Raw genomic sequence first — 12,181 nt, 5'->3', positions numbered from 1 at the left:
GTTCTTTTTCATACTGAAAGGATTTATTATGAGGCATGTGGCACATAAAATAAGGGTTATTTCTGCAAATTTGATTTTGATTTGATCCCTGATGAGTTCAACCTGTAATATCCCAAATCACCACTTTCCTCCACAGCATTTATGCTACTCTGTAATTACGTATTTACTGTATGTGTGGAGCATCCTTATCTCTCATAACCAACTGTTAGCGAGTGACACTCTCTCATTCACATTCTCAGGCTAAATCTTGGAAGCTTGCTTTTTTTAAGGGCTTCGTTATAGGAAGTTTGTCATTTCTTCTGAATAAGAACAAAGCTCACATTTTTATAAATGTTTATTGCTCTAATCACCTGTATGTGAATGTAAATTTGAAAGATACTAGATGGAATCCCAGTTGATAAGGCCATGGTTTTGTTCTTCAAAATGTACGCTTAATTCTGGGAAGGAAGTTGACATGGTTAAAGAAGGGATCTGCAATCCACAGTCTGCTAGGTTTGCGAAGTTTTGTTACAACACAGCCATATTCTTTCATTTGGGTATTGTGTCTGTCTCCTTTGATGTCACACAGCAGAGTTGAGTAGTAGCGACAGAGACCATCTGGCCCACAAAGTCTGAAATATTTAATAACTGGCCCTGCACTGGGACTGTTTGTTGACCTCCGGTTTAGAGAAGTAGAAAGTCCCCACCCCTTGATCATACTGAAGAACAGCTGCTGTTAGTGTTCTCGTGAATGTCTTTAGCTCTGCCTTCTCTGGGGAGGAAACAAGAAAGTTATCTTTTCATGAAGCATTTGTTTTTGGTGCCAACCTTATAATCTCATTCGTCGTTTTAATGTTTCTACAATTGCTCTGATAAAATTCTTTTAAAAAGTTCTTTAAAAATGCTTTTCCCAATATTTATACAAGTTACCAATCAAATGTTTCAGTCTTAATCACTTTTTGGAAACTGTAAGATTTTTGAGTCATATTTCCCACTTTGATGTGCCTTACTGCCACCAAGAACGTTCATTTTTTTTTTTTTTTTTAATCTGTTTTATAGGAGTCACTGAGGCGTATTCTTGAGAAGTGGCTTCTTGGGTCTTCATGCAGCCATGGATCTGGAAAAACCATCTGTTTGGGGCTCATTAAAACAGCGGACCAGGCCATTGTTGATCAACTTGAGCAAGAAGAAGGTGAAAAAGAACCCAAGTAAGCCCCCAGATCTAAGGGCAAGGCATCACTTGGACCGCCGCCTAAGCCTCTCGGTGCCTGATCTCCTGGAGGCTGAGGCCTTGGCTCCAGAGGGCCGGCCTTACTCTGGGCCACAGTCTTCCTACACCTCGGTGCCCAGCAGTCTGTCCACTGCAGGGATCTTTCCCAAGAGCAGCAGTAGCTCCTTGAAACAGTCTGAAGAAGAATTGGATTGGAGCCAGGAAGAAGCCAGCCACCTCCATGTGGTGGAAACAGACTCGGAGGAGGCCTATGCCTCTCCTGAGCAGAGGCGGGTGTCCAGCAACGGCATCTTTGATCTTCAGAAAACTTCCCTTGGAGGGGATGCACCAGAAGAACCAGAGGTGAGAACAGAGCTGGGCTCTCATTTTTTTTCTCTTTCTCTCCCTATCTCTCTCTCTTTCTCTCTTTCCCTATCTCTCTCTCCCTCTCTCCCTCTCTCTCCCTCCCTCTCTCTCCCTCTCTCTTTCTCCCTCTCTTTCTCCCTCTCTCTCCCTTTCCCTCTCCCTCTCTCCCTGTCTCTCCCTCTCCCTCTACCCCCTTCTCCCTCTCCCCCCTTCTCTCCCCACCTCACTCTGTCTCTCTCTCCCTCCCTCTCCCTCCCTCTCCCTTTCTCTCCCTGTCTCCCTCCCTCTTTCCCTGTCTCCCTCCCTCTCTCCCTCACCCTCCCTCTCTCCCTTTCTCTCTCTCCCTCCCTCTCGCCTTCCCCCTCCCTCTTCCCCTTCCCCTTCCCCTCCCCTTGGAAAATTTGGTTAGGAGTTATTTTCGTGGTCAGCTCAGATGGGGAGAATGTTGTTTACAGGAATTTAAATTAATGCAATATTGATTGGACCCGGTGTTCCCATTAGTTTTAGGATTGACCTCTGGGCATTTTAAAGCTATTACAAATAACTCTTCCAGAATACTTTAGGACATTAAAAGCCATATTGGATGAATTCTCTTTTATCTGTCTCCTGGCAAAGAAATTAAGTGCATAACTTTTCCTGGAATTTTTTTTTTTTTTTAAGTGTATGTTTGTCTCTCTCACTACACTGTTGCCCAGTCATACCTGTAGACAAACCATGCATATGATTACTCCTAAGAAGTGTATGAATGTACGTCCCCATTTGACTGCCTAAGGATTTGAATTTCCTTCTGTTTTACACGTGTGTGTGCACTTACCTGTGAAGGACTTCATATGCATTCTTTTAAAAAAAGTTAACAAAACTTTAGTATTTCAATACAATTAACCAAATATAGTGACACAAATATTCTATTTCAAAGGTGAGTATAATTTAAATTAAATCCCCAGATTACCAACTCATGATTTAAGTGACTGATGTAATTAGTTATTTTTAAAAAGTCTTTCATTACTGACACTGAAGTAGGTTTCCATGTTGAAGTAAGGGGTTACTTTTTCTGTGTTCCAGGTTAGTGTAACAATTGCATAGGAAACTGGTTGTTCAACTTGGATTTTTAGTTTCACTTTTAGAAACAAAACTAATTGCTTATTCCATATATTGGGGTTTCACTGGAGAAGGGACCATGGATGTTTGGAGGCTATCATGGCCTTATGTGTTAGCAAGCATTACTGTATTAAGACACCACTACTCATAAATGACTTTAACTGTTTTTTTATTTGGCATTACATTTTATAAAATCCATTTTGTAAACCTTTTCTGACTTTTTAGTTATTTATAATTTTGAAATACATGTTTCTACTAAACAATATGCAAATGAAGTAGATTATTAAATCAGGTCAGTATAAGGAAGGTAACATGTTGAATTATATAATAAAGTTAATCTTCATCTATTTTTTCTTGACCAGAAAGTACAAGTGGGCTTCTTGGCTTTGATATGCTAACATTTTCATACTCAGAAGGAATTTTTTTGAAGCAACTGCTGTTAAACGATTTAGAACTTTTATTGTCGTGGCCGGGCATGGTGGCTCATGCCTGTAATCCCAGCACTTTGGGAGGCCAAGGTGGGCGGATCATGAGGTCAGGAGATTGAGACCATCCTGGCTAACATGATGAAACCCCGTCTCTACTAAAAATACAAAAAAATTAGCCGGGCGTGGTGGCGGGCGCCTGTAGTCCCAGCTACGCGGGAGTCTGAGGCAGGAGAATGGCACGAACCCGGGAGGCGGGGCTTGCAGTGAGCCAAGATCGCACCACTGTACTCCAGCCTGGGTGACAGAGTGAGATTCTGTCTCAAAAAAATAATAAAAAATAAAAATAATAAAAATAATTTAATAATAACTTTTATTGTCTTTGTTGAGCAAACAGAAATATTTGATTGCTACTCTAGGCCAGGCAGTGTGAAAGTTGCTATTGGAAATAGAGGTGGGTAAGAAAGTGACTCTACCCTCCAACTATGATTTTCTGGGAGATAATACACTACAAAGCAGAGCATAAGAGCCAACTGGATATCAGAGCTGTACCTGCAAAACGTTTCAGCCTGGTCTCCTGGCAACTCATTGGAAGGAGGGGATCAGTGTGTGGAAAATGAGAGCATGTTATCTGTGGAGCAGTGTCCAAGTTGGCACAGAGGATAGTGTGCTTGCCAGGTGATGAAAGCTGGTGATCACAGGCCTGAAGTGTGGATGGGTGCTGTTGGGGTGATGAGTGTTTTGCTCTACCTGGATTGGAGGCTCTGGGAGTTTTGTGGTGTGATGTGTGTCTGGAAGGGTGGGCTGGTCCATGATAGTAGATGAGGGGTTGTTGGGTTGGCTGTTTTATCTTCTGCAGGCTAAATCCAGAAAGCTTAGAATAGGCAGATTCCTTCAAGAATAGGTTATTCTGGTCATTTGATTTTCCCTTTTAATGCAACCATTTTTTTAATCTTTGTTCTCAAAAACGAATCTTTTGCTCCTCTTTTTCTGACCTAGAAAGTACAAAACAAAGACCAAGACTGATTCTACCGTTCAGGGTTGAGGTTCTCACTACTTGAGTGCCATAGATTTGCTGGGTGTGACATGCTTGCAGAGGACAGAGGGACAGGAGTGCTGCTGATCAGACCCCTAGGATCCCTTGCAGTCTAGGTCTGCCTACCCACCTCGCTCCTCAGTGGCTCCTCCCCTCAGTCCTGCCTGTTTGAGCTGGGCCTGTCCCACTACCCAGTCTGAGTTCCAAAAGTGAAGAACTTGGAGTCCGATATTTAAGGGCCTGTCCCACTGCCAGTTTATCACATGGTACAGAAGAGGGGCTCCCTTACTTATCTTCTCCACTAGGCTGTGTTAATCTGGAGGATTGGCGTGGCTGGGGAGACACATTTGTCTTTGTCTTCTAAGAGTATAGCTTCATGCCTTGCGCATAGCACATAGCGTGTGCTCAGCTGTTATTTGTTTAATACAAACACAATGATAGCAACGTGTGCATTCAGGTTACTTGGGTATTTGTTCCTGTTTTTCCTGTGAGTTTTCTTTAGTTTATGATTTAATTAAAATCAACATTTGTGATTTTTGAAAAACTCAACTTCATTTTATATGATAATTGAAATTAGAGGTTCAGGCAGGTGTAAACTTTTTAGTTGAAATTTGATGTTGATTTTAACTCTGAATTCATAATTTCTGCTTTTTTTTTTTTTTCTTTTTAATGAAGAGGGAATTCCTGCAGAATTCATGTCACCTGAGAGTTTGGGAATTGGTTCTTCTGTATTATAGATCTGGCTTATCTGTTTCTTCCTAGTTAATAGCCAGTGACTTTCTATACCTTTTGTGGAATGGGGAAGAAATGAAGAAGAAGGAAGGAGTTGGCATGTGGCAAGCCTGGTGTGGAGCAAGGATAATCAGATTTTTGTCCAGTGTTCTCAGTTTAACTTACTTTGCTTTTAGCTTTCCAGAGGGGTCAAGCAAGGAGTGAGCATCTGTGGCCTGAGGGACCCCTAGGACTTTGCCTCCTCTGTTGTGTACCAACGCTGCTCTGGTGCCAGGTTAAGCCTGTGGCAGTGGGACAGGGCCTCAAATATCAGCAATGTCTGAATTCTACAGTCACCTCCAGGCCCACCAGCATCAGCAAAGAAAGTGAAGTGTTTGTCTACTGTTATGGGGAAATGGAATGATGGGGCAAAAGAGGAAAGTAAGGATAAGGGGCAAGGAAGAAGGAATGTGAGAAACAGGACAGGCAGAGCCTAAAATATTGCAAGTGCCAAATCCAGCTGTGAAACCAAAAGGTGAGAATGTACGCTTAGAAGAAAGGATACATTGCTGGAAGAGGATTTAGCCAGACTTGAGCTCTGGATCCACACCCTACTGGATGTCTCATAGGAACCTGCTTTCAACTTGTCTTGACAGAATTCACTGTCTGCCTGAAGAACCACCTCAAACAGAGACCATGATTTCTTGGCAATATCACCATTATTCACCTAGTCGTTCAAGCCAAACACCTGTGAATAATGGTAGACTCTTACTTTCCCTGCTTTTCATGTTCTGTGGGGTCATCATTTGTTATCTCACATGTTTCCTCCTCTCTTACCTACCGTATTAGTCCATTTTCATGCTGCTGATAAAGACATAGTGAGACTGGGCAAATTACAAAAGAGGTTTAATATGGATGACTTACAGTTCCACATGGCTGGGGAGGCCTCACAATCATGGCAGAAGGCAAGGAGGAGTAAGTCATGTCTTACATGGATGGCAGCAGGCAAAGGGAGAGAGCTCGTGCAAGAAAACTCCCTGTATTACGGTTCTCTAGAGGGACAGAACTAATGGAATATACATATATATATTCTCTCTCTATATATATGAGTTTATTAAATATTATCTCACATGATCACAAGGTCCCACAATAGGCCATCTACAGGCTGAGGAGCAAGCGGACCAGGTTCCAGAACTGAAGAATTTGGAGTCGGATGTTCGAGGGCAGGAAGCATCCAGCATGGGGGAACAGTGTAGGCTGGGTGGCTAGGCCAGTCTCTGTTTTCACATTTTTCTGCTTGCTTATATTCTAGCCACACTGGCAGGTGATTAGATTGTGCCCACCCAGATTAAGGGTAGGTTTGCCTTTCCCAGCCCACTGAGTCAAATGTTAATCTCCTTTAGCGACACCTTCATGGACACACCCAGGATCAATACTTTATATCCTTCAATCTAATCAAGCTGACACTCAGTATTAACTATCACACTTCCCCTCATAAAACCATCAGATCTCATGAGACCCATTCACTATCACGAGAACAGCATGGGAAAGAGCTGCCCCATGATTCAGTCATCTCCCATGGGTCCCTCCCACAACATGTGGGAATTATGGGAGCTATAAGATAAGATTTGGGTGGGGACACGGAGCCAAACATATCATCTACCTCATATTCATTCTGTTCTACTGAAATCCTTCCCATTCTTCAAGGCCTAGTGGAAACCTTCTCTGTGGTGCTTTTTCCAACTGTGTGATGAATGCAATAATCAGCCTGCCTTCATTTTCATAGCATGTCATTTTTACTCTGAGCACTAACCTCAGTCTGTTTTGTGGAGAAATCCGTAGAGAGAAGGGATTACAACAGGCAGAGGAGGTAGAGAGGGGAAGGCAAATTGGTCCTGGGCAAGGGTGTCACTGAGTAAGTCCTTGAGAAAGTCTGCATGCACGTACTCACCGTCCAGTGGTCATCTAGCTCAGAGGACTGACTCATGATAACCAAATGGTTATGAGTCTGAGCTATAAATGATAATCACAACTAATTTGCCATGAGAATTAAATACTTTAAAGACTAGACTGGATGTGGTGGCTCATGCCTGTAATCCCAGCACTTTGGGAGGCCAATGCGGGTGGATCACTTGAGGTCAGAAGTTCAAGACCAGCCTTGCCAACCTGGTGAAATCCTGTCTCTACTAAAATATGCAAATTAGCTGGGCATGGTGGCACATGCCTGTGGTCCTAGCTACTCAGGAGGCTGAGGCATGAGAATTGCTTGAACCTGGGAGGCGGAGATTGCAGTGGGCTGTGATTGTGCCCATGCATTCCAGCATGGGTGACAGGGCAAGATGCCATCTCAAATAATAATAAAAAACTAAATACTCTAATGTTCTTTCGATGTAAACAGCTCATTCTTCATTGTTGTCAAATCACACAAAAAGTCCAATCATAATCAATGCCTACTTCATTAACCAGTTAGGAGAAATTGTTATCTCAGGGCCTGGAAATACTTGAAATGCATTTCCTCCCCACAGTCAGCCTTTAGGAGAAGTCACATGAGAATTGGGAAAATTGGTGCAGGGATCGGCACACTGCAGGGAGAATGCATGGGCTCCCTGCTGAATGGCATTTCATACACCATCCATCTCACAATAAGTACTGAGCCACAAATTAGAACTTGACATACTCACACTTTGTCTGCTAGGGCCACCTTTATCCATCTCTCTCTGTGAGCCCACTTAGTCCAGGAAGCCTGGATTTTAACATCCTGTGGCATAGGCTCTCTCTCCTTCCTTCTGAACAAGTCCAAACTTTTATTGAGGCTTCCTGGCATGACCTCTCCCTGTTTCTGATTGATACACTATTTCATTAATTGTATGTTATCACTTCAGTAAGGCTGATATCTTATCATGGTGGCCTGGCACCCATATCGTCTCCTTTAGGTGACTTTGTACGTCTGGATGCTGATGGATAAAGAGTCATTGCTTAGATTGAGTTGTGTCCCCCAGACCAAGTTCTTATGTTGAATCCCTAACCTTTACATGACTATTGAAGATACGGCCTTTAGGAGGCGATTAAGGATAAGTAAGGTCAGAAGCATGGAGCCCTGATCCAATGGAACTGGTGTCCTTATACAAGAGAAAGAGACACCGGAGGTCTCTCATTCTCCACCATGTGAGGACACAGTGAGAAAGGAGTCATCTGCAAGGCAGGAAGTGGGTTTCTATTGTTTAAGCCACCTAGTCAGTGGTGTTTTGTTATAGTCGCCTGAGCTGACTAACTCTGGTCTTTTAACTCTTTTAGCCTCAGAGGACGATCTCATTGCTCTTCACCAAGACTTGTGGCTAAAGAGGAGGTGAGAGCACCATAGACTACTGCCACATACCAATATCTCCACACACATACACACACATGTGGATATATATGTATGGGAGTGTGTGTGTGTATGTGTGTGTGTGTATATACATATACCTTTATATAGGTGTGTGTGTATACACACCCAATTGTTTAGCAGTCAGTCTCTCTTGTTAGAGTATAAGCTCTTGAAGAGTAGAAATGTCATTTTTCTTCTTCTCTCAGCCTTTCTGCAAACCTTGTTTATATGGTATGCATGTATATTGATTCATATTATCACTGTAGTTGACTTTCCAACTATTGCCAAAGGCTCGAAAAGTCATGACAAATTTAGTTGCATTGGGGAAGGGTGATACATGGAGTCCCTAGGTGGTTAGGGCCCTAAAGAAAGGAGTTTCCAAGTGTCAGACTAAATGTGATGAAGCTAAAGTTAAGGGAACTCGGAGGAAGAGGAACTTATTTTTTATTTTTTTTCTTATCTGGTTTTTTCCTCCTCATTTTCTCCTCTAGTCAGCATTCTCCTAGTACTTATTTTACAAGACGCTTTTAACATGCGTTGTAAAATTAGCTAAGTATTTAGAAAATGCATATGGTCTATTCTGGTTCTTGCTGTAGGTGCTGATGGGGAAACTGGGATTAGACACAGACACTGGAAAAAATGACCAGCAATACCAACCACTCTCTACTCAGTGCTAGATAACCAGTTGAGATAAGTGGGGGAGGTTATTCTGAGCAGGGTGGTCAGGAAAGGCTTGAAGAGAACTCCTTTTGAGAATGAGTAAGACTCAGATAGGCAGAGAATAATACAGATTAGTTAAGTTTGTCTATGGGGCTCAAAAAATATGAAGGCCTTAGCCTAGTACCTGGCAGTCACAAGCACCTAACAAGTGCTCACTGCCATGATTATGGTTGTATTCATTAGTTTTTATAATTATTTTTAACATTGCTTATTTTTCAGAATGACATAGAAGTTTGGGGAATTTTAGTGACTTGTTTAATGTCATCCAGCTAGTAAGTGTCAGAGACAGGATCTAACTCCAGGACTGTCTGAATCCTGGGACTGTGCACAGAACTATGTGTATAACATGAGTTTGGAAGTACAATTCTGCAAATGGGAGAACTCAGAACTGGAGATCAAAAAAAGTTGATCACAAAAGGAAGACATTTATTTTTCTGTGTCCACTGTGTCCTTTTAAACACAAGGATAATTATCAAGATTGAATGGGCTCATTGTCATGGTCAATAACTAATAATTATGAAAGAAAGGATCATTCTCCCTTCCCATAATCCATGTAATTCCACAATGGGGTATGTCCTTCCCTGACATTTCATTTGGCAGTTGGAGTCGTGAATAACTAGCTTTGGCCCGTGCTTACGTGGGTGAGTTGAGTGATTTAGAGAAGTTCCCCAGTGAGATATTTTCAGAAATTGCTTGGCAGCTGCATAGTTTCAGGTTAGTGATCACAGAGAAGCAGAGTGAAAAACCACAGAGGAGAGGAAAGGACCTCCAGGTTGCAAAATTAAACAAGTACGTCAGTTTCTCTACACTTCAATGACGTAATTTTTACTATTTTTCTGTGATCTTGAAAGTCGTACCTCAACATGTGATGGTGTGTCAGAGAGGCAGGTGTGTCAGCCACATCCCAGGGTCCATCATGGGCTCAGTCTCCCTGTTCTTCTTCCTTCCCTTCTTTCCTTTGCACCTGTTAAATGCCTGCTTGTGTTGATGCAGATCTAGACGCTAGGGAGACAGTAGTCAACAAAATAGAAAAAAGTTGCCTCCCTCATGGAGTTTCCACTAGGAAAGGTGGCATGCTATAGATATAATCAGAACATAAAGTGTCATGGAGAGAAAGAAAGCAGAGTAGGTGCTGGGGGTGGGAGGTGTTATCATTTTGTACAGAGTGGTCAGGAAGGGCCTCTTCCGAGAAGATAACCTTCACTCAAAGATATGGAGGAGGTGAGGAAGTGGATTGCTTGCATAGCTAGAGAAAAGCCTTCCAGAAAAAGAGAAACAGCAAGCATAAAGGCCCCAGGATAGCAAGAGTGTCCCTGATGTTTCAGGAAGAGCAAGGAAGCAGTAAGGCTGGAGAAGAGGCAGTGAGGGGGCAATGGGAGGAGATGGCAGAGAAGTGAACAGAAACCACATCATGTAGGGCATCATGTATCCTGTCAGGCAGCTCTAGCTGACCATCGCAACTGCTTAGTGCACTGAATGAGTGGGATGCACAGGAACCCCATGGGCTCAATGCTGCATCGCTCATAGGGCAGAAGGAATAGGCAGCACATGGGCAGTGCTTGCTGTGCCTGCTGTAGACACTGGGTATGGCAGTAAGTCCAAGCTTTGCCTTGGACAAAAGGTATGGAGAAATGGCGCACAGGCTGCTGGGCTGTGTGCAGAGGGAAAATGGCACCATCCCGAGGCTTTGTCAGCCAGTATCTGACTTTGTCCTAGTCACTTTCGGTGGGGAATGTTGGAGGGAGCTAAGAAAGGGAGTCAGATTACTGACCACCTTCATCAAATTCTTTTCATCCATTCTTCCCAAACACATAGGCTGTTTTATGACTATTACTAATATAATTAATAATAATAAATAATAGAATAGCAACACCAATCTAATACTACTTACTGAGGGTTTATGTGTAAGGAACTCTGCTAATTTCTGTATAAATATTATCAGACCACATCTATTTGGTTTCCTCTATATACAAAGAGCCCTTGCACAGTGTCTGTCTGAGAAAAGGCTTTCAGTAAATACCCATTGAGTGATTTAATTATTCTAACAACCTGTAAGAATCTGTTTTGACCCATTGAGAGATGTTCCCATGTCTTGAATTTTAGGTATATTTTTCAAGGACAGAAAGGTAGAAAGTAGCAGAGGTTTTTATGGTTTTAGATCTAACATTTAAGTCTCTAATCCATCTTGAATTAATTTTTGTATAGGATGTAAGGAAGGGATCCAGTTTCAGCTTTCGACTTATGGCTAGCCAGCTTTCCCAGCACCCATTTATTAAATAGGGAATCCTTTCCCCATTTCTTGTTTTTCTCAGGTTTGTCAAAGATCAGATGGTTGTAGATGTGTGGTATTACATCTGAGGGCTCTGTTCTGTTCCATTGGTCTATATCTCTGTTTTGGTACCAGTACCATGCTGTTTTGGTTACTGTGGCCTTGTAGTATAGTTTGAAGTCAGGTAGCATGATGCCTCCAGCTTTGTTCTTTTGGCTTAGGACTGTCTTGGCAATGCAGGCTCTTTTTTGGTTCCATATGAACTTTAAAGTAGTTTTTTTCCAATTCTGTGAAGAAAGTCATTGGTAGCTTAATGGGGATGGCATTGAATCTATAAATTACCTTGGGCAGTATGGCCATTTTCACGATATTGATTCTTCCTATCCATGAGCATGGAATGTTCTTGCATTTGTTTGTGCCTTCTTTTATTTCACTGAGGAGTGGTTTGTAGTTCTCCTTGAAGAGGTCCTTCACATCCCTTATAAGTTGGATTCCTAGGTATTTTATTCTCTTTGAAGCAATTGTGAATGGGAGTTCACTCATGATTTGGCTGTTTGTCTGTTATTGGTGTGTAAGAATGCCTGTGAGTTTTGCACATTGATTGTGTATCCTGAGACTTTGCTGAAGTTGCTTATCAGCTTAAGGAGATTTTGGGCTGAGACGATGGGGTTTTCTAAACATGCAATCGTGTCATCTGCAAACAGGGACAATTTGACTTCCTCTTTTCCTAATTGAATACCCTTTATTTCTTTCTCATGCCTGATTGCCCTGGTCAGAACTTCCAACACTATGTTAAATAGGAGTGGTGAGAGAGGGCATCCCTGTCTTGTGCCAGTTTTCAAAGGGAATGCTTCCAGTTTTTGCCCTTTCAGTATGATATTAGCTGTGGGTTTGTCATAAATAGCTCTTATTATTTTGAGATATGTTCCATCAATACCAAATTTATTGAAAGTTTTTATCTTGAAGGGCTGTTGAATTTTGTCAAAGGCCTTTTCTGCATCTA

At 42.2% G+C, this 12,181-nt stretch overlaps 1 protein-coding gene across 2 annotated transcripts in view; it reads left to right on the top strand.

The window, feature by feature from the left end:
* MCTP2 (multiple C2 and transmembrane domain containing 2) overlaps nt 1-12,181 on the top strand; it is a 264,097-nt gene that overhangs the window by 65,674 nt on the left and 186,242 nt on the right. For both annotated transcript variants that reach the window (XR_002523209.2, XM_009210961.4), the window contains exon 2: nt 1,039-1,552. Coding sequence is in view for 1 of the 2 variants with exons in the window: in XM_009210961.4 (XP_009209225.2) it covers nt 1,091-1,552 (462 nt within the window). In the remaining variant the exon portion in view is untranslated. The remainder of the gene's footprint in view (nt 1-1,038; nt 1,553-12,181) is intronic.

Source organism: Papio anubis, chromosome 7, assembly GCF_008728515.1.
Source record: "Papio anubis isolate 15944 chromosome 7, Panubis1.0, whole genome shotgun sequence".
Lineage (NCBI taxonomy): Eukaryota > Metazoa > Chordata > Mammalia > Primates > Cercopithecidae > Papio > Papio anubis.
Note: the sequence above shows the minus strand (reverse complement) of the source record. Positions and strands in the feature narration are given on the sequence as shown.